At 48.1% G+C, this 21,231-nt stretch overlaps 3 protein-coding genes across 3 annotated transcripts; 1 reads left to right on the top strand and 2 right to left on the bottom strand.

Moving 5' to 3' along the window:
• The first annotated feature begins 4,130 nt into the window (after window positions 1-4,130).
• LOC123107350 (uncharacterized) lies at window positions 4,131-5,439 on the top strand. Its single transcript, XM_044529339.1, has 3 exons — window positions 4,131-4,406; window positions 4,502-4,788; window positions 4,944-5,439. The coding sequence occupies exons 1-3, from the start codon at window positions 4,234-4,236 to the stop codon at window positions 5,276-5,278; spliced, it is 795 nt and encodes a 264-aa protein (XP_044385274.1). The 5' UTR covers window positions 4,131-4,233; the 3' UTR covers window positions 5,279-5,439.
• A 9,759-nt stretch (window positions 5,440-15,198) lies between these two features.
• Window positions 15,199-16,920, bottom strand: LOC123107347 (uncharacterized). Its single transcript, XM_044529338.1, has 3 exons — window positions 16,051-16,920; window positions 15,816-15,968; window positions 15,199-15,732 (listed from the first exon to the last, which is right to left on the bottom strand). Exons 1-3 carry the CDS (start codon window positions 16,891-16,893, stop codon window positions 15,247-15,249), a joined length of 1,482 nt encoding a protein of 493 aa, XP_044385273.1. The 5' UTR covers window positions 16,894-16,920; the 3' UTR covers window positions 15,199-15,246.
• Window positions 16,921-17,223: 303 nt separating this feature from the next.
• LOC123101451 (uncharacterized) lies at window positions 17,224-18,062 on the bottom strand. Its single transcript, XM_044522903.1, has 3 exons — window positions 17,709-18,062; window positions 17,396-17,505; window positions 17,224-17,277 (listed from the first exon to the last, which is right to left on the bottom strand). Exons 1-3 carry the CDS (start codon window positions 17,941-17,943, stop codon window positions 17,224-17,226), a joined length of 399 nt encoding a protein of 132 aa, XP_044378838.1. The 5' UTR covers window positions 17,944-18,062.
• Between the last annotated feature and the right edge of the window lie 3,169 nt (window positions 18,063-21,231).

The raw sequence follows: 21,231 nt of genomic DNA, 5'->3' as shown, positions 1-21,231 counted from the left end.
CCCTCAATCCGTCCTTCATCTTGTTGGAGACTAAACATTCATAGTTCACTCATTTTCAAAAGATGGGTTTCGGCCCATTCAAAATGAAGGATTTCACTCATTCCAAAAAGTATGCTTCACTATGTTAAAAAACTGATTTCAACCATTCCAAACAACTGATTTCACTCATTTCAAACAACTTATTTCACTCGTTTCAACTGAAAGAAAGACATGTTTCAATTATTTCAAAATCTAATTTCACTCGTTTAAAAAACCGTTGGTTTCAAGAAGTGGTACATGTGAAATATAACTGAAACTAAAATGGTGAACAAATCAACTTCACTGTGAGGACACTGAAATATGGAGTTTCACAATAATAATATTTCACTTTAAAAACTAATTTCACTCATTTAAGAAATATCATTCAAGTAAAACTTATTTCACTCATTTTAAGAAAACTGATTTCACTCATTTCAAAGTACTAAATTCATTTGTTCCATTTGAAAGATAGGCTTCAATTACTTTCAGGAGCCAATTCCACTCCTTTAAAAATAATACGTGTTTCAAGAAAATGGTATATTTGAAATATAACTGAAACTAAAATGAGTGAACAAAACACATTCACATAAGAAACGCTGAAATAAGGATCTTCGCAAATATCATATTTCAATTTTTTAAATAGGAAAAAAGCAAATTAGGTTAAATATATTCAAGATTGGTCTTGCTCTATGGATCATGTGTCAAGGAATTTGAATATATATATGAAAAATACAAAAATAGAACATTATGGTGAAAGATATTGATCATCTAAAATTTTAAACAAAGATAAAATGTGTGTACTTGTTTTGGAGAGAAGAAGTAATATTCCATTGTTGACATGGGCTCATTTAGAGCAAGTACAATAGGGTGACATAAGGAGGCTATAAGGAATAGAATAGTATATCTTTGCTTAGTTCGGGGAGAGAGAAGAGGAGAAAGAAGAGAAGCGAGCTCTTGGTTATTAGCCAGCTGCAACACGAGACCCAAAACATTTTGTGAGGATATAAGGTGGACCAACGATTAATAAACTAGTACATATTTAAAACTTATTATTGTACATGCCGGTTAAAAGGTTGACTGTAGATGACATGAATACTTCTTATAGCCGACCGTCGGCTATATTATTAACCATGCTCTTAGCTGACACAGATTTGACTATTCACGGAGGTAGATGAGATAACTGCCACAATACAATGTTTGCTATACATAGTGGGCCCCTATCTCAAAGTAATTGTTAGGAAGATGTTTCACCGCTAGGTAACACAACCTTTATTGTCTCAAAAGAAAAGGTAACACAGCCTTTAGAAAGCTCTTTGCCGTAATAAGTACCTGCTGCTTGTGAAAATTGCTGTTGGAGCTCGGCCTCCGTGGAGGCCGGGTTTTTCAAAAATTCAAAATTCAACAAATTCATATTTTTACATTTTAAGAAATTCTGAAAAAATACAAACATGCATGGAGGCATAACACATATGTGTGTAAATTCTCAGGACGAAATACGCAGAACGAAGGCTATGCAAAAAAGACAAATATGTGACTTTCAACGCACGATACTGTTCATCTCAAAAGTCCATGAATTTGTTCTTTTTGCACAGATCGCATCTTTCAAAACAGGTTTTCGCCCCTCTTTATATATAAAGCATCAATCAAACAAAGTATACGATCGAACGATACAAGGTAAAGAGGTAGCTCTCTTACAAAGCCGATCCTAGGATAATCGGCGCACACACACCACAAGCGACCACGCTATCAAAAGATAATACAAGAGGAACTGGGTACATCGTCATGCCACTCCCTAGTACACCTATACTCCACAACAACGCCCTCGTGAGGGAAACCAGCGCAACGCGTCGCCGCTGCCGAGTCCACAATGGACAAAAGGTTTTCACCCGAAACCCGATCACGAAGGGAAGCACCACCACGACGTCCTGAAGAAGAGAGCGGCGCCTGCGACCGTCACCGTCGTCAGGCGCCTGGGAGCGCAGAGCTTTTGCCCGGTAGCTCCCGCGTGCCACCACGACGTCTTCAGGAGGAGCACAACGATATCAAAACCCCAGATCCGGAACAGGGCACCTCCACTGCCAGAGATAGAGATCGTGCCCGAGCCACCCACCGCTATGCTCCTCGCCACCCACATGACCAAGAGGCACCACTACCACCGTTGCCATGGTGCCCGCCGAAGAGCCAACCATGTGGACTGCCTTCCAGGGCCGCCGCCCGGCATCCAAGCCGCGAGACATAGCCAACTGCCTGCTTCACAGTGCATAGACCATGACTAGAGAAACCCGGCATCGGTCAGCGCCACCACCGTAGGGGCACCGACACCTGAAGTCCCCTCCAATCCCGGTGGACCAGGGGAGACATGACCTAAAGGTTGCCGATGGCCATCGTTGAGCCCATAGCTCAGACGACGCCAAGTCCACGACCATCAACATTGATCTGACCGCCAACTTAGCTCTGTCACGACCACCGCCACCACGGACCTTCACCAACGCAATAACGTGAGGACGCCCTCCAATCAAACCGCAAGACCCCACCTTGGCCGAGCCAGAGGCGACCTAGAGTCGAGCACCGATTCAAGGCTGACCAAGCACTGGACCTTGCGCGAGGAGCAACGAACCCTAGGCAGGAGGACCACGCCAAACTCTGACACCGGCGGTTAGTCTGTGTTGCCAGCCCACTGCCAGACAACGCCCGGGAGAGGCAGGCGCCACCCCATCAGATCGGAGCCTAGATCTAGATGAGAGGCAGCCCATGGCAGTCCGTCGTTGGCAACTCCGGCCGCTGGGCAGCCGCACCACACCCATGCCAGCCCCGTCTCCCATCGGCTCCACACGCACACCCCGCCACCGCTGGCCGAGGCCCGGGTCTCCACTCACTACCCACGCCCGCGAGAAGGCCGCCGATCACCAAAGTTGCCAACTGCCGCCACCCGACGACCCAGGGCAGCCCGGCCGCGCCGCTCCTAGCCATCGCCGCAGGGGCCCACCACGCGTCAGACCCGCCGCCGCCACAGCCAGCCACGCGCGAACCACCCTCGATCACGCCGCCCGAAAGCTAGCTCGCCGCCGCGCCCCTGCCGGAGAGAGCAGCCCGCGCTGCTCCACTAACCGTGGAGAATGAGAGAGCCCCACCGCCACCGGCTGCGGTTGATCTTTGCCCAGCCGAGCCCCTTGACGGCAGCGGGGGAGGAGGAAGGTGGCTGGTGGTGGAGATCTAGGTGCCCTCTTGGCCACCTCGCGGGTGGCGGCACGTGAGGGGATAAGGTCGCGAGTCGGGGAGTTGTATCTCACAAAACCCACAGATCGCATCTCAAGATATTTCATTCTGGAATTTTACACATATACACATCACATCCTTGTGTACTTGTACAATTCTTCCAGATTTTTTTAACGTATATTTTTTTAATTTTTCAAAAATTTGGCCTTTAAGGGGCTGAGCTCCAAAATGCCGTTCTCCTACAGCTTGACACTATGAACGTGAACATCCAACAATGTTCAAGCTGCACATTCACCAAATCAAAGAGCTCCAATGCTACTGCAAGTATAGAAAAATAACTTATGACACAATTTGACGAAAAGGGTTTCCCCGCTTTATATAAAGCAACCATCATTATACAATTCGACACAAACATACGCCACCACAACACACACCCAAGAAAGGATATATAGACGCTGAAAACAGCAACTTCACCCCATACAACTCCAAGCAAACATCAAGTGTACAATAAGCATCACTACGGAGTCGTCGGGGGCCTCATCATGGACAAGCCACCACAATGAGATGAAGCCGTGCAAGATGAAGGTGGGCTCAGGAAGACAACAAACCCAATCCAGTGTGTATATACAGACGTGCGCGGCGGGTTTCTGGATTGGAGCGGGTTGAGAACCGGCTTCAGTTTAAAAAAAAAATATTGACCAGCTTCAGAGTTGCAACTTGCAGACGGTGGATCGAGTCGAGCTTGGATTCCTTTTCATTTTCAGTTCCGATTCCGACCGAGGCTCGGCTGTTGAGCACTAGTACATGTGAGAATCGGGTGGCACATCTTCCCTGCTTCCATCTATATATGCAAGTACCTATGGTGGACTAGACGTAGTCACGTAGACGATCGATAGCGTTACAGTGAGGCAGGGCCGGGCACAGCTAGGGAATTGTACGCTGCGCTATCTCTCAGTTCTCGAGAAGACGCTCGCTCGCTCGATCTTTGGATCATCATCAATGGGATCGGCACTGTTGTCCATGGTGCGGATGTTCACGCGGAAGCAGGACGGCGAGCCGCCGGCTTTCGTGCACGACCTGCACCGCGAGGACCAAACGCTCCAGGAGCGGTCCATGTGCGGCTGCGGCAGCCAATCGCCGGAGCACGGGACGACGGGTCAGCGCACCGAAGAGTACGTTCGCCTTGCTTGCTTAGCCAATGTATGTATCCGTCTTTTTCGTGTCGACTAACCCATTGCTAATGGTGATGTCTGGATCGATTTTGCAGGGAGCGCGACGCCTCCATCATCTGCCACGTCCACCACGCACTCCGCCACTACAACGCCACCAACCCGGGCTCGGAGTTCGTCGCCGTCAAGCCTCTCATGGCCGCGTACGTGGGTTTCCAAAGCCACATCTGGGTCCACGTCAGCTTCGTGGCTCGCAGGAAGAAGATCGCCAGCAGCAAACGGAGGCGCAACCAGGCCAACGACACGGACAAGACCTTCTTCGCTGAGCTGCGCTACAGCCACCACCACTCCGGCGCGCCGGCCATCGAAACATGCGCCATCATCGGTAAGCAGCGACCACCACACCTGGACCGCCATGAGAAGGCATCCATGATATGCATTACCTTTTCTGGTACACTTGCATATGGTTTCCCTTCAGATTTACCACGGTGACCACTAGTCCTAACTTGTGTTTTTTTTTCTTTTGTTCTCTATCCACAGAGAAGTCGTCGCGCAAAAGTCACTTGAAGACCGCCTGTGCATTTTGCCCCGAGAGCTTTCAGATTTTGCACCCCCTTGACGGGAGCTTTCTGTGCGGAAAGAAGAGACAGGCAAACGAAGGGCAGGGTTTCACACATTTCATGAACCTGCTTGAGTTGGCGTTCACATGCCCCACGGCCAGTGGAGAAGGCAAGGAGGATGTTGCAGCTCCAGAGGAGGAGGACGACGATGACGAACATAGTAGCGCCCTGAGCTGGGCCTCCCTCCCCTTTCATTTTCTAGGTCATCTTATTACAAGGGTTTTGCCGGCCTTTGATGCTAAGCGTATCGACTAGATCAGGGGCAAAGCTAGCGAGAAGTTAATGCAATGAGTTCATGTTAAACCCAATGAAGACTGATGTATGGTAATAGCAAGGCCATGTATCAGACTGAGATTTTGAAGTTGATGTATGAAACTGAACTTCCGCAACAATTTTGTATACTTACCGTGCACTTTACTCTCTTTTTTAAAATTTAAAAGCAGCATTGGCGGAGCCTACATTTTGAAATAGGAAACAAGGAAATAGATGTTTAGGTCTTCCCAACAAGGATGATGGACTACTTAAATTGTGAGAGAAGGCATACACCCAAGGCAATATCATTCTTGCGCGGTATATAATTTTCAGTCCTCACATGGCTGCCCAACCTTACACGCCCAGCTCGTCCTAGTGATCAAGCTCCCTGCCTTGCAACCGCATACAGCAATAGGTACCTGCAGCTTGACATTACAAACATGAACATCCAACAGTTTCAGGTTGCAGCATCACCAAATCAAAGAGCTCCTATATATGCTACTGTAAGGAGAAAAACTTGCAACAATATTTATGAAACCACCTTCTTCAGAATATAGCTTCAACAATGACACACCCACACGAATAATGTTTATTAAACAACCTTTCTCCCCCCTTCCTACAAGGAGCTATGGTCTATTTTGTATACAACTTACGGTGTTTCATGTATCATCTTGTGTTAAACGAATTTTCCTTTGCTCTTGTTTCTGTGTTGAACAAGGTGATTGTGTCGCTACTACCAAAATGCGATGGGGCTGTGGATATACGTGACTACCTTCTGGTGAGCCTTGTGCATGGAGCGGTCAAGATCTTCGAGAAAGTTCTGGCCATGAGGTTGGCCGCGGTGTTACCGAATATGGTCGGGCACCACCAGAGTGCTTTTGTCCGAGGCCATTCCTTGCATGATAATTTCATGCTGGTGCAAGCCACGGCAAGGCACCTACATGCGCTCAAGGTGCCAACAATTATGCTTAAACTTGACATATCTAAGGTGTTTGACTCCATTCAGTGGCCGTTCATTATTGAGGTCTTGGCATGCTTGGGCTTCGGGAGGAGGTGGATCTCTTGGATGTGTGGTTTGCTAGCAACCTCCACACGGATCATGATCAATGGGACTCCGGGGAAGCCAATTTACAACTGCCAAGGGCTAAGACAAGGGGCTCCGATGTCCCCAATGATATTCATATGCATGGAGCCTCTTCAAGTTGGCCGCGGCCAGAGGCATGCTAGCACCATTGGCCCGTTCAGGCGCACATCAAAGGGTGTCCATGTTTGCGGATGATGTGATGGTTTTCTTCAAGTCTGCGGAGTTGGAGTCCAGGGTGTGCAGAGCCATTTTGGATGAGTTTGGGTATGCTTCTGGACTATGGGTGAACATGGCAAAAAGTGCAGCAATGGGCATAAGGTGCCCTCAGGAGGACCTCAATGAGGTGTGCGCTCTGCTTGGCTGTACGAGTGGGGCATTCCCTTGCAAATATTTGGGGCTGCCGCTAACAATTCGCAAACAATCAGCGGCGCAGCTTCAAGGCCTTGTGGATCAACTTGCAAACTGCCTCCCAAACTGGCGGGCAGCACTCATGCCTAAGAGTGGACGGCTAATACTAATAGCATCAATGTTGTGTGCGATCCCCATCCATGCCATGCTTGCATTGGATCTACCCCCCAAGACTATATCAGCGATGGTGCGCATTTGCCGAGGCTTTTAGTGGTGTGGAAAGAAGGAGGCTAATGGAGGAAACTGTTCGGTTGCATGGGACATGGTCTGTCGACAGAAGTGGACTGGCGGCCTAGGCATTCCAAATCTTCGCTGGCTCAACATAGCCTTGCAAGCAAGATGGTCGTGGCTCCAAAGGACGGACACGCAGCAACTAGGGCCGTGGTCGGCAATGGGCAGGAAACGTTGTTCTGGGAGGACCGTTGGTTGCAGGGATTCCGCATCTATGAGCTTGCACCGCTGGTTTATGACAGGGTTCCCAAGCGTGCAAGGCTGGCGCGCACAGTCTCGGCAGCCATGGCGGATGCATCATGGGCAGGAGACATTGGGCCAGACATAACTGAGGCTACACTGCATCAGTTCATGCTCCTCTGGTCAAGAGTAGTGACTGTGCAGCTGGATACGGGCACGCCGGACTCAGTTAACTGGGCATGGGAGAAGGACGACATGTTCTCGGCACGCTCAGCGTATGCGGCAAGGTTTGCGGGGCTAGAGGTGGCGCCTACAGCTGCATTTACATGGGGATCGAGAGCACCACTGCCATGTCGATTCTTTGCGTGGCTTGCTCTCAAGAATCGGTGTTGGACTTCCGACAGACTCGCCAGCCGTGGGCTACCTCATCAGGATGCATGCCCTTTCTGCGACCAGCAAGAGGAAACAATGAGTCATCTCATGGTGAGTTGCACCCTCTCAAAAGAAGTGTGGCACCGGATGAGTGTGGCCACTGATCGGCCGGAGCTGGAGCCTTGCGCCGACGACACCCTCGAATCATGGTGCTTAAGGCAAGAGCAGCGACGAGACCAACGGCGGACCATGAGAGCCTTGTGCTTGCTGGGCATGTGGCTGATATGGATGCACCGGAACGATGTCGTCTTTAACGGTGCAAGCCCCTCCGCAGTGCAAGTACTCAGGCGGATCGAGAGGGAAGGAAGGACGTGGAGGCAAGCAGGGCTTTTGAAAGGGGACTTGGATGGAGTGTTTGCTGGACTAGCAGGGGTGGGGTTCGGTGAGTAGTCGACTCATGTAACTACTCCATGTGGAGGCGGATGTAAGAGCCGTGTAAATACCATTGTATCACTGTGGATGGGAAGTCTTCCCCCTCTTCTTTATAAAATGATACGCACACTCGTGCGTATTCGAGAAAAAAAAATCCCCTAGTGAAAGGATGATGGACTATTTAAATTTCTTTTTCCTTTCTCTTTGTGGTGTTATTTATTGGATACTAAAGAACAGATGTGGAGTGTAGGGTATCAGGATGTCATGTGCTATCGTCTGAATGCCTATTTTGCTTATTTGCATTTTTTATTTGACATGTTCATTAATTTGTACTCTAAGGTGATATATCTGCTTCGATTGGTACACAGTAATCAGGTAGCTACACATTAGTAAAATGTGTGACCCACATATGTAGGAACTCTGCTAGAAGAAAGCAGATTGTTTTGTTGATTGCCTCAAACTTTATCTTCAAGAAACAAACTTACCAGAAGATTAAACGAACAAACTTGCCAGCAATGATCAATGGCAGTGTACCCAGCAATATGACGTGTACATTGGACAGTCTAATACCAAGTAATGTAGAATGTACTCCGTAAAGAAATATAAGAACGTTTAGATTACTACTGTATTTCTTTACGAAGGGAGTACTACCATAAACTCCGAACACCAAACACCTCTGGTAACTTGAGAAGTAAAGCACAGCACAACTAAAACTACAGAACTGAACATGAGTAACTACAATAGTTTGACATTTAAATTTCGTACAGCATGACACCGGTTGCAAGGGCCCAGAACATTTAATTTGAAATAGCAGTAGGAAGTCTCGTCCATAGAGGATTCAGAACCGGCGAAGCAGTTTTCTACTGACAAAACCACTAATATGAACTAGAACTGATAGAGATTTGCCATACTAAAAGACTCATAAAGCGTGACTACAATGGTTTGCCACCTGAGTAACTACAATGGTTTGCCACCTGAAATTTTCACAAAGGGTGACACCGGCTGCAAGGCTCCAGAACATTTAACTTGACTTTAGAGGGAACTTTGCTCTCAATGTATGTTCTCACAGCCAAGATTGATTTATGTGCCTCCCTTATATATGCAGTTTGCATTGGAAAGCATCTGCTGCCCAGTATATTACCAGAACACCAGTAATTTACAGGACTAGCGTCCAATGTAAGGCGCTCAAGTGATGCTGCATTCTGAAGAATATGACGTGTTAGCTCAAGCATGCTCTTTTGGGGGCAGAAACCGGTGATCTTCACACTCTTGAGGTTGCCATGGCGGTGTTCTGGAATTCGCCTCAGGGATGAGGAATCTCCCTCAAACGAGTCATAGTTGAACTGCCTACCTACCTGAAGATAAAAGGCCAAGATATTGAAATTGATCATTCAAACATGGTTATTAGATAATCTTTGCAAGATGAACAGTGTATTTTGTTAGGAAAGGGTGAACAGGACTTACGTATAAGCGAAAAGTCTCCAGGGAAGGAGAAGCATCAAAAAAAGAAACAAACGATAAATAATCGTAGTCCCGGTGGAAATTGCTTCCAAAAATATTAATACACAAGACCTTGAGGTGGAGGAATTTGCTAGATGCCATTGGTGCATTGGCTATCTGCAAAAATATGTGTCAGGTTAATTATTCGAAGATATGGATATTTTTTATAATGACACTCACCAACTTAAGAGTAAGAGGATACCTCACGAGTGGAATTTATGGTAAGTGTCTCAAGGTTGGGCACACCGGAAGGAAGGGTGTCAATAGCATAACTGATGGAACAGCTATGGTCCAACTTCAGGTTCTTCACGTTCAGGGAATCTCCAAGTGAGATTTGCACTTGATTACCTGTAAGCCAAAATCTGGAGAGATTTGGAGCTTTATTCTGAATCACTTCAAGGCTCGAGCATGCAAGCACCTCCAAGAAACTGAAACGCTGCAGCAGGCAAGGTATCTCGAGGTGAATTATATCATGACAGAGTACAAGCTTCAACTGTTCCAAAGCGAAGGAATTGGAGAGAAGGCACCCTAACTCATCCCCTGTAATATACACATTATGCAGATCAAGCGTTTTCAAGCTTCTCAAACCAAGTTGACACGTGGGACGTAATACACAATTGGCAAGGCGGATATTCTGAATCGAGTCTCGGCACCTGTCAGATAGAAGTGTGCATGGGAAGCTAAACGTTGGCTTTTTGTTTCTTTTTTGCAAACCAAACATTTCCTCTTTCCGCCATACTACAAGGTCGAGTTCTTCAATCATTGGTGTAACAGCAATCTGAAGCCAACTATTGAGACGATGATATGGTTCTGCATCACGAGGAACAAAGTATTCAAGCCTGAATTTCTTCACGCCAGGGCCTGAGTGTTTCATTAGAGCACGGTCAATTTTGTTGTTGTGGTCTCTAATAATATCCGGTCCCACTGTTTTTAGATTTCTTTTCCAGCACATCGTTTCATTCGTGAAGGTGAGATTGGGATGGGATCTCCAGGAGCGCAGAAAGAAGTGAGAAACACACGCGGTACGGGCAGCATCTTGCATTGGCAGGAGGGAATGTATATGATGCCAGATGTCCTGTGTGCACAAGTAGAAAAGTTCATCATGAGAATTGCAGAGGCAAAAGTACCAAGTGCCCTGTACAAGACTTCCTTTGTACATGTTGGTTTTAGGCATAAGCAAAGATGCAGCTAAGGTTAGGAACAAGTCGCAAAATGTTCTTGTAGGCATAAACAAGAGGAAAAACTATGAGAAGTACGAGTTCATGGCAAAATAAAACAAATGACACGGCTCGCACGGCAAAGAGTTGTAGGGAGTCTATTCTGCTATTGCATTTCGAGGACCTGGATGATGATTTTCATAGTTTGGGGACCTATGTGACACCCCTGACAGGAATGTAGGATATCACAGCAACTGAAGTATAAATTGCCAAGTCCTGTGATGCTGGTATTGTGCTTGCAACAGTAGTTTCCCACTGCTGCAACTGAGGGACGTGCCTTTGGAAGGTCTGGCAATGAACATCTTATCCTTTTGCTGCCTTGAGAATCATCAACCCGTCGGCGGGGTGAGCTTTCTCTTTTAGTTAATGCAGCAATAGTTCGACCATCTGCAGCACATCAGTGTTACGCAGTAATCATTAGTAGGAACCAACGAGTTCAGAAGCAGACTCAAACTGAGGTGTGGGTGTGCTATGTTAGGGAAACGATGCGATTGCCCCGAAAACGCTTCGCTCCCGTCAGGATGTGAGTTTTTTTATTAGGGCATAAACCTGCTTTACTTTTTTTAGGAGAAGACCTTCATGGCTAGCTTTATTAATTTAGATAACACTTGCATCATCCGCTAAAAACTTCAACAGAAAATTTAGGGGGTTATCCGACCACACAGTCGGTGGATTACCTCTCCTGAAACTAGCTAGCTCATGCGCAACACAATTAGACTCTCTATTACAGAAATCTAAGTAGACCTTCCTGAATTCTTTCAGTAGCACTCGACAATCATTAAGAATTGGAGCAGCAACCAATGAATGGCCTTCATTATTCTTCAATGCGTCCACCACAATAACGTTATCAGATTGTATAAGAACCTTGCTGCATCCTAGGCTTTGCAAAAACAGTAGACCTTGTCTCATTGCCTCAGCCTCTGCGGAGACCACATCGGGGACATGCTCCATCGGTATTGTACAAGCTCCAATGAATCCATCGTTGTGATCCCTCACTACAGCTCCACAAGCACCTAGGCCATCTTCCACAGAAAAAGATGCATCCACATTCAAAGCTTGAAAATCTGACATTGGCTTCCTCCATTCATTCAAGCGAGGTACTTGTCTGGTTTGTTTAGATGCACGCACAAAATTTAGAGTTAGAGCCAGCAAAGATAGAGCAGTTCGGGATAACGGATGTGAGTTTTTTTATCAGGGCATAAACCTGCTTTACTTTATTGCTCTCAATCAAACAAATTACAGGGATAACGGAAGAGTCATTACTTCCTCCTCCTATAAAGGATGTTAGGCTAGTCATAGTGGGAGTAACTTAGCTAGTAATATAGCACACTTTAAGAAAATTATGCTTATGTGATAAGTAATTAATTAGAGGTGATAACATAATATGTTACTGTAACATAGCGCTTTCTAAGACAAGATGAGTCTACGAGCTAATAAATGAATCCATCTATGATACTACTATTATGTTACTTTGCATTATGAAGGTAATAATTTAGACTAGTGTCATGCATATGACACTAGTCTAAGTTACTCCCCACTATGACCAGCCTTAGCGTACCTGTCTTCTGGGAGTAATGCTAGACCAGGTTGATGTGGAGGTGGTTAATTGGATGAAGATTAGTGCCTGGGGGCCACCCCAGTTGAAATCAGGAGGGAGAGGATTATAGTTAGAAAGATTACGTTACTTTACTTAGCCTGTTCGTAGATGGAGCATTATCGGTCTTCTGGAGACCATCTTAACGAGGAGGGCCTCCACGCCGTCCGTTGGGTGTTGGCGTTTCGTGGGTGTCTCCCTGGGCTCCCCATACCGTTCGATTTGTCCAGACGGCGTGCACACGGACAACTCGCCTCGGGGGTCCATGACGGATGGACCGCGGTTGCTCCAGGGGCTACACTCATGTGGTGTACTGGTGTTTTGGCGTCCCCACGCGCAACAGGGAGGCCAGGTCCGCCCGGGGCCACAGCCAGCGACGCACACCCCCAGTCGGGTGGAGTCGCTAGCGCCAGCTAGCTGCCTCCTGGGAGGCTCTGCGGGTGAGAGTGCCCTCAGCGTCGTCCATTGAGTGATGGCCTCCCGTGGCCGGTGCGTTCCCTGCCTCCGCGCGGCGCACCCGGCTGGGCTCCCTCTAGGGTCCGTTTTTTAAGTCAAAGGATCTGAAAAGGGAATTAGAAGGGGAAAACGGCAACTCCGCAATTAATATTATTCTCTGTTTCTATGTTTAGTATTAAGGTTCTTCTCTTCCAAGCAATTTGTCAAAACAAAAAAGAAATTTTTTGACTAAACCTCATCAGAGATCAGGGTACGGTGCTCCTACTATTTCATTAAGAAGAAAAGAGTTGGCCTGGTTTATAAAAAAACTAGACCAAAAACCATAGAACATCATTGTTGATTAAAGGGCAACAATGCAAAAACCTCAGTATAGAAAACCTCTAACCAAAAACGCCTCCAAGAAATAAATGACACCCATGGGTGTCAACATCACCGGCGCCAACCCTATCCAGGACAAAGTTTTCGCCCAGAGCTTCGCACACCAAACACCCCACCGGACAATGTGCGAGGGGATCTGGTCACGCCCACAGCCGTCGGAACCTAGTACTAGCAAGCAATGACCTGGTGCTAAGGTGAACTCTTCGCGACGCCTCCAAGGAGGATAAAGACGTCCATGGACGCCTTCGCCACCGGTACCGACCCCCGCCAGCCAAAGCTTTTGCCCAGAGCTCAGAACCCAACCACCTCAATGAGCCTCTTGGGAGGCGGAGGCTCTGGCACCAACCACACCAAACTGGCCAAAGATAGCAAGTGTGGTTGCGAGTGGAAGATCATCAACGCCGGAGCCCGCACCAACGCCGGAGCAAGCATATCGGGCGCCGCCTCGACCTGGACCAGCGAGCCCATGCACCGGCAGCCTTCATCGTTGCATAACTGCCCCGATGAATCTCCGGCCACGCCACCGCACGCGTCGATGCGAGGATGCCGCACCGACCACTAAACCCCGCCGTGGACTCCCCCGATCCACGACCGGTAAGAGCATCCCCGGCAGCCCCCCCCCCCCCAGTGCCCCCCAAGACCACTTTCTTTGCGAGGGCAATGTAAAAAGGGCACAGCCGTGCCCCCCAAGCCCCCCCACCCCCCAGACCTCACAATAGCGCCAGCAAACCCAGGCTAAACCCAGCGCGCTGGGGGGCTCTTGGGGGCGGCGGAAGCAACAGCCAATCCTATTCCCCCACGCGTCCTTTCTTTTCTGGCCCGCCCAATCACTTTTGCCCGGTGATTGTCCTGGGGGCACCAACGCTGGAAAAATGTACTCACGTTTCATCCGGCGAAAGCGTTTTGCCCCCCAGGACGTGCTATTTTTGGTCCGGTGATTGTCCTAGGCAGCTCCAACGGCTGGAGATGCTCTAACCAACCGAGGCGAGCGAACCAGATCCTGCCGCCGCCGGCTTCCGCAGGCTTTGCCCAGAGGAGAGCGCCGATGACGGCGAGGGAGGGGCATGGGGAGGACCGGAGGGCTGGAGGCACACCGCCGCCCATGTCGCCTAGGGGAGGGAGCGACGCATGGGCCTGGAGAGAGTCTTCAGTATCATGGCAGTTGTTGCTCCATTTCACCAAACAAAAAGCAAATGACAAATCTAGTTCGATTGTTCTTTTCTACTAACCACAAGTATATTAGGATCTATTTCATCTTCGGTGTCATTGTAGGAGTGATGGGCACATGCTTCTCGGTACTGATTTGTATTGAATTAGCCCGACCCGACGGTCAAATTCATGATGGGAATCGTCAACTTTATAATGTTTTAATAACTACACTTTTTTAATTATCTTTTTTATGGTTATGCCCGCGATGATAGATAGATTTGGTAATTGGTCTATATAAACCAGGTCACTATTTTTCCTCCACGTTGCTAGAAGATTGAAACGGATAATTTACCAGAGTATTCTTCTTTCTTTGAGGGATTAGCACTTGGCGGTGTTCTGCCTACCTATTAAGGAGTACATGAAACAAATAGCCTCTGCTAACAACTACTCCCTCTGTCTCACAATACAAGACTTTTTTGCAAGCTAAAACATCTTATATTATGGGACGGAGGGAGTAGCTGTTCGTTGATGCTAATTGTAGCTCGCAGAAGGAAATAAAACAAAGACAGTTAATCAGGTTCCGGGGGTGGATCATTCTCGCAGTACGAGAGCCCGTGCATGGAAAACAGTAGGCTGGAGGAGGTCTTGCTTGATAAGATGCACAACGCCAGCTTCAGAGATTGAATCGAAGACACGTCTGTTCCGTTCCTTCCAAAGGTTCCAGCCAGTGTAGATGGCCGCAGCCACAGAATTGTGGTTCAAGGGCGCATGGTCATTGCATATTCAGCATTGTTGAACAGTTCAGCATTTGCCGGAGTTTCTTCATCACAATTTAGTTTACATTATCTCATACAACTGTTCGGCATGACTGCAAGCCAAAAATATATAAACTCAATCCGCAACAATATCATGGCCTGTGAATCCAGTAATATTACATAAAATGGATTGTCTGCTGATAAAGAAAGTAGTATCACAGAACCCCAAACACTAGACAGCTATACAAACTTAAAATGCAAAGCACAACACAGCTAAACTTACATAATTTAACACAGGATAAGCATGATGATTTCACATCTGAATTGCACATAGCATAACACCGGGTGCAAGGCCCTAGTAGGTTTAACTTGACTGTAGAGCTAACTTTCCCCTCGATGTATGTTCTCACAGCCAAGAGCGATTTATGTGCATCCCTTACACATGCAGTTTCCAGTGGAGGGCATTTCCTGTCCAATATATCGCCAGAACATCGGTAACTAATAGGAGTAGTGTCCAATGTAAGGCACTCAAGCGATGTTGCATTCTCAAGAATATGACGTGCTAGCTCAACCATGCTTTTTTGGGGGCAGAAACTGCTGATCTTCACACTCTTGAGGTTGCGATGGCGGTGTTCTGACATTTGTCTCAGAGATGAGGGATCCCCCTCAAACCAGTCATACTTGGACTGCACAGGTGATACCTGAAGATCAAAGGCCAAGACATTTAAATTCATGATTCAAACATGGGAATTAGATAATCTTTGCAGGGTGAACAGTGACTTACAAACAAGACAAACTTCTCCAACAAAGGAGAAGCATCAAAAAAAGAAACCAAGGATAAATAATCATAGTCCCGATGAGAATGGAGTCCCAAAAAATAAATAATCAAGATCTTGAGGTGGCAAAATTTGCCAGACGCCACTGGTGCATTAATTATCTGCGTAAAGATGGCTCAGGTTAATTATTTCCAAGATATGGCTACTGTTATATCACTTACCAACTTACTTGTGAGAGAATACCTCATAACTAGAATGTATGGTAAGAGTCTCAACTTTCGGCGCACAGGAAGGAAGGTTGTCAATAGCATAACTGATGCCACAGCTATTGTTCAACATCAGGTTCTTCATTTTCCGTGACTTTCCAAGCGAGAGTTGCACATCATAATCCATGAAACGGAATCTGGAGATATTTGGAGCATTGATCTCTAACACTTGAAGACTACATTCAAGCACCTCCAGGAACCTGAGCCGCTGCAGCAGACAAGGTATCTCCAGGCGAATGAGGTCATGACAATATTGAAGTCTCAAGTGTGCCAAAGCAAAGGAATTAGATAGAAGGCACCCTAACTCGTCCCCCGTAATATTCACGCCATGCAGATGGAGCGATTTCAAGGTTCTCAAACCAAGTTGAAATGTTGGATGCAGGTCCACATTGGTAAGGTGAAGATGCTGAATTGAGCCTTTACACAGGTCAGACATCAGTGTGATTGGAAAGTTAAACGTTGCCTTTTTCTTTCTTTTTTGCGAAATAAATGTTGCCTCTTTCGGCCATACTACAAGGTTGAGTTCTTCAATACTTGGTGTGACAGCAATCTGAAGCCAACTACTGAGACGGCGATATGATTTTGCATCATAAGGAACATGATATTCAAGCCTGAATTTCCTCACGCCAGCACCTGAGTGGTTTGTTAAAACACGGTGGATATTGTTGTTGTAGTCTCGTATACCATTTGATCCCACTGTTGTCTTACGTAAATTTTCTTTGGAGCACATTGTTTCTTCCACGAAGATAAGATTGGGATAGCATCTCCAGGAGCATAGAAAGGAGTGAGACACACAGGCAGCACGGGCAGCATCTTGCATTGGCAGTAGGAAATGTATATGACGCCAGATGTCCTGCATGCAAAAGTAGAAAAATATCATCATTAGTATTTCAGTGGAAATGTACCAAGGAAGTACTCGTAATACGGAACAATAATGTACAATGCTAGATTTGTAAATGTTGGATTTAAGCGGGGAAAGGAGGGCATAATCTAAAATTGGCCCAGGCTAAGGACAATCTGCAACTGGTTCTTGTAGGCATAAAGAGAAAGGAAGACGAGCAATCGCAGCAAATAAAACAAATGACACAGCTGAAAAGAGTTCTAGGAAGTCTAGTACGTATCCCCCTGCAAAAAAAAAGTCTAGTACGTATCAAGACCACGGTGGATCTAGAACTCCTGGAGCAATTTTCTGCTCGAGAGTTAGCTGCAGCAGAACAAAGCAAAGCTTGCAGCAGTGAAAGATAAGTTCATAAATTTTGATTTAGCCATTCTGCTGATATTTTTCACTAGCAATACAAGTCCCCCGTTATGAGAACACATACCTCCGGAAGGTCTGGTCCTGAATATGTTATTTTGTTGCCACATTGAGAATTATCATCCGGCCGGCAGGGTGAGCTTCTTCTTTTATCTAGTGATGAAGAAATCGATCCATCTGCAGCAAACACACCACTGTGAGCGAAGGGACATATCAGCGGCGGTCCTAGGAATTTGTCGAAGCATGGGCAAGCCGCAGATGTAATTGCAAATTTTCGCATACACAAATACAATGAGCATCACAAAGAAACATGTATGATATAATATGAAGAAAAAAAACGAAACTCGACAAAGTTGAGCAACGGGCAGGAGGTACCCAACCTATCCGTGTTCCGCCTGCTAGCGCCGACGCCACCGAGCTCGAGCCGGGGCCTGCTGGATTCTCTGCTTCGCCGGATCGGCCGCCCAGGCCCAGCGAAGTCGTCGCGCCGGAATCACCACCTCGCCAGCGCTTGCGGCCGCCACCTGCCTCTGCTGCAGGCAGCGCGGACGCGCGCTGCTGCCTGGGCCACTCGCCGGGAGGACGCCCTCCACCTCCTGGTTCGCCGTCGCCCATGCCGTCGTCGCCTATGCGGCCGGAGCCGGGAGTCTCGGGCGAGGGCTTTGCCGCCGACGTCGAGCTGCGGCCTGCGATTCGGGGTCGAATCGAGTTTTCTTTTTCTTTTTAAGCATCCGGGATCGATTCGACCGGAAGGAAGCTCGCGGTAAATCCTAACTCTTGGGCTTTAGAGCATCTCCAACAGGCGTCCAAGGCAGCGCCCGTAAAAAACAGCTTTAGCGCGCGCCCATCGCCTGGTTTGGCGCGGCGCGCTGTGCTCGCTCCAGCAGCCACGCTAAAATGCAGCGCGCGCGCCGCTCCAGCAGCGCGCAAAAAATGCAGCGCGCACATAATTTTTTTTTAATTTTCGAATGCATAGATAAAATAAAAACTAGATAGATTGCATAAATAAAAAATGATACAAAGGTACTTTACATCGGTGCAACTAGATAGATAGTTCGAAAGCATAGATAAACTACGGTGCAACTAGATAGAAACTACTCTAAGTCGCTATCATCATCACCATTATCATCCTCGGCGGTGTCGTTCGAGGTGTCTAGCCAGATGTCCAGCCATTGATCATCGTTCGGCGTGAAGAACGACTGCCCACCTGCTGCAACGATGTCGGACTGCGCATTCGCCAACGCCTTCCACTGACGCCTTTCCAACCGCGTCTCGCGGCGCCTTCGCGTGTCCTCCTCGCGGCGCCTTGCCCAGTAGGCCTGCTCGTAGGCGACGTCCTCCGGGTGGCGCTGGCGCCACTCCGTCATGACCCGCTCGTCCTCCTGGGCGACGAGGAGGCGGCGTTGCCGCTCGGCGTGCTCCGCACGGTCTTCCGCCGTGTTCAGACGAGGCAGAGGGGCGAGGTTGAGCGCTTGCTGGAGCGTGTACACATCTTGAAAGTTCATTTGGCCGTGCGGCTGGCCTAGACGCCACGCCGCTGCGTCGTACGCGCGGGCGGCCTCGCGCGCCGTCCCGTACGTGCCGAGGCAGAGCCGGAGTTCGCCGGAGCGTATCTCCGCGGTGTAGCAGCCGTTGGGGCGTAGGCGGACGCCGCGGTAGCTGGACGCTCCTTGGCGGCGCGGCGGCATGGCGGCGCGTCGGTGGCGGGACGCTGGAGCGGCGCGTGGCAGAGAGGAAGAGGAAGAGGGGAAGAGGAAGTGTGGAGAAGCGCGTGGCGAAGCGGCGAAGCGGCGCGCAGCTTTATAGGCGCGCGCGAAGCGGCGAAGCGGCGCGGAGCTTTATAGGCGCGCGCGAAGCGGCGCGCCAAATCTTGCGCGCGAGCTGGCGCCTTTTCGCGCGCGCGCGCAAAAGGTTCCGGCGCGCACTTGTTTCCCGCGGCCGCTGGAGCGCGGCAAACCGCCCCGCGCGCGCTAAAAGCTGGATTTACCGCGCGCGGGTCGTTTGGGGCGTCTGTTGAAGATGCTCTTACTCGTAGTAATATAGCCGGGAAATCGAGTGAAGAGCGCGCGGGATGGGCCGGCCCATGTGCCGGTTTCTTTTTGCACTTTTCTCGTTCGTTTTTTTTTTTTGAACATTTTTTTCTTTTCATTTTTTAGTTTTTGTTGGCATTTTTTTAATTTCTGTATGTTTTGGTTTTAATTTTTTGTGAATAAAAGCCTTTCATTCATCAACCTCTTCTCCTTCCACTCCTCGGCTGCCATTGCTGCTTTTGCATCTCACTGTTAGCAATTTCTTCTTCTCCACCTCCTCCCTTTCGAGCCTTTTCATCTCAATCTCAAGCATTTTCTCATCCGCAAGCACCTTTCTATCCTCAGCCACGGCCTTTTTCTTCCACTTCTCCTCCATGGTCTTCATCTCATTGAAACAATTCATCTTCTCCTCTTTGCATTCAGCCGCCAAAGCCTTTTCACATCCGCCATTGCAATCAACTCTTCCTTGTAAGCTCCAACACCATCTTTCCTCTTGACTTGATTTGCATGCTTTCCTTCATCCGGACGCACATGGGGAGTAGATGGGTTCTCTACAAAGTCCTATTCTTCATCATTGTTGAGCTTTGGCTCTTTTGTGTGGTTTCAAAGTTCCTTCTTATCCACTTATCATGCCCAGCTTATTGTAGCAATGATGCAAACCAAATGGTTTGTCGCCGTTGTAACGGATAGGCACAATGTTGTTGTAGCACCCTCAATGTGAGTCCAAAATCTCTCGTTTATTTAGTAGGCACCGACCGTGGCATCGAGAGAGACGTTGAGTCAAGCTTCACACAAAAGCTTTGTCTTCATCGATGTTGTAGGGCGTGTTTGCCTGCATAGCTCCAACCTGCATCATGTGGAGGATCATGGGTGAGACTGCCTGGTTAAGATGATGCAAGGATCAACTGCGATCAATATGAGTGTTTGGTGAACTGTATAATATGGGTGTACAAGAGGTGTTGTATACAACATATGTTTTTTGATAGGTTGCATTAGAGCTTATTTCTGCCATCTCTTCTCTTCCGATTTCAATCATTCCTGTTGGATCTGGGCCATTCCATGGACATGTTTTGCATCGCTCGGGCCAAGTCCATTTAGACGTGCAACCTACGAAACATCCAGAAATTTGTATGGTGGGTGCGGGCCAGATGAGACCCAAGAACCAAACACGCTCTTAGTTACCCATCCTCGGCCTCCAATTCACTTCTCTCATCGATCTCCTCGTCCATCATCTCGACTTCTCTCATTTGGTTCTAAGTCGCAATGTCATGGAGCCCTAGTGTGTTGCTTGAATCCAATTCATCCATGAAAGCTTGGGCATAACTGTTCATTTGATCACTACAAAAGTAAAGGAAGAATCTAGCAATCAATATCGAATGATGCATCACTATACTAAGCAAATGCAACCAATAAAATGAAAAGAGGGGGCACCTTTTGAGCATCTCCTCGATCATGTCGCCGTCACAAGTTGTAGCGTCTGAATCCATCCCGTCCCCGGCCTCGAGTGGTGGAGGAGTTGCCTGCGTCGCACTTCTGGTGGTTGCGCCGCCGAATCACACTTCTTGTGGTTGCGCCGCCAAATTGTGGCCACCAATGGGTCTCTCGTGTTGGCACAGGTTTCCAAGGGTCCGACGAAGGGCAACCTACCCGTTTTGCCAGTCATCATGAAAGGGGACAGCCGATAGCGGCTAATGTGGTGGCAGCGCCGGGGGGCATGAGGGGGCACAGGAATTTTAGTCAACCGAGCAGCCACATACCAAATTTAAATTTGTGAGAGAGAGCAAAGAGGTCAAGTTTTGGGTTTAGGGGATGTGCTAGTTGGCTCTTTTGGCCCGACAGAGCAAAGGGGTAAGTTTTGGCTTAAGGGATGTGC

This window comes from Triticum aestivum, chromosome 5A (assembly GCF_018294505.1).
Source record: "Triticum aestivum cultivar Chinese Spring chromosome 5A, IWGSC CS RefSeq v2.1, whole genome shotgun sequence".
NCBI classification, from domain to species: Eukaryota; Viridiplantae; Streptophyta; class Magnoliopsida; order Poales; family Poaceae; genus Triticum; species Triticum aestivum.
The sequence above is the reverse complement of the archived record's forward strand: the minus strand, read 5'-3'. Positions and strand labels throughout refer to the sequence as shown.

Bases quoted from the DNA above. Each gene is read 5' to 3' on its own strand.
- LOC123101451 (XM_044522903.1), bottom strand. From the start codon at position 17,943: ATGGGCGACGGCGAACCAGGAGGTGGAGGGCGTCCTCCCGGCGAGTGG. The intron at 17,506-17,708 runs GTTGGGTACCTC...TGTTTGCTGCAG, and splicing joins AGCAGGCGGAACACGGATAG to ATGGATCGATTTCTTCATCA. The intron at 17,278-17,395 runs GTATGTGTTCTC...GTTCTGCTGCAG, and splicing joins CAGGACCAGACCTTCCGGAG to CTAACTCTCGAGCAGAAAAT.
- LOC123107347 (XM_044529338.1), bottom strand. From the start codon at position 16,893: ATGCAAGATGCTGCCCGTGCTGCCTGTGTGTCTCACTCCTTTCTATGC. The intron at 15,969-16,050 runs GTATTCTCTCAC...ATCTTTACGCAG, and splicing joins CCATACATTCTAGTTATGAG to ATAATTAATGCACCAGTGGC. The intron at 15,733-15,815 runs GTAAGTCACTGT...TTTGATCTTCAG, and splicing joins TGGAGAAGTTTGTCTTGTTT to GTATCACCTGTGCAGTCCAA.
- LOC123107350 (XM_044529339.1), top strand. From the start codon at position 4,234: ATGGGATCGGCACTGTTGTCCATGGTGCGGATGTTCACGCGGAAGCAG. The intron at 4,407-4,501 runs GTACGTTCGCCT...TCGATTTTGCAG, and splicing joins ACGGGTCAGCGCACCGAAGA to GGAGCGCGACGCCTCCATCA. The intron at 4,789-4,943 runs GTAAGCAGCGAC...CTCTATCCACAG, and splicing joins CGAAACATGCGCCATCATCG to AGAAGTCGTCGCGCAAAAGT.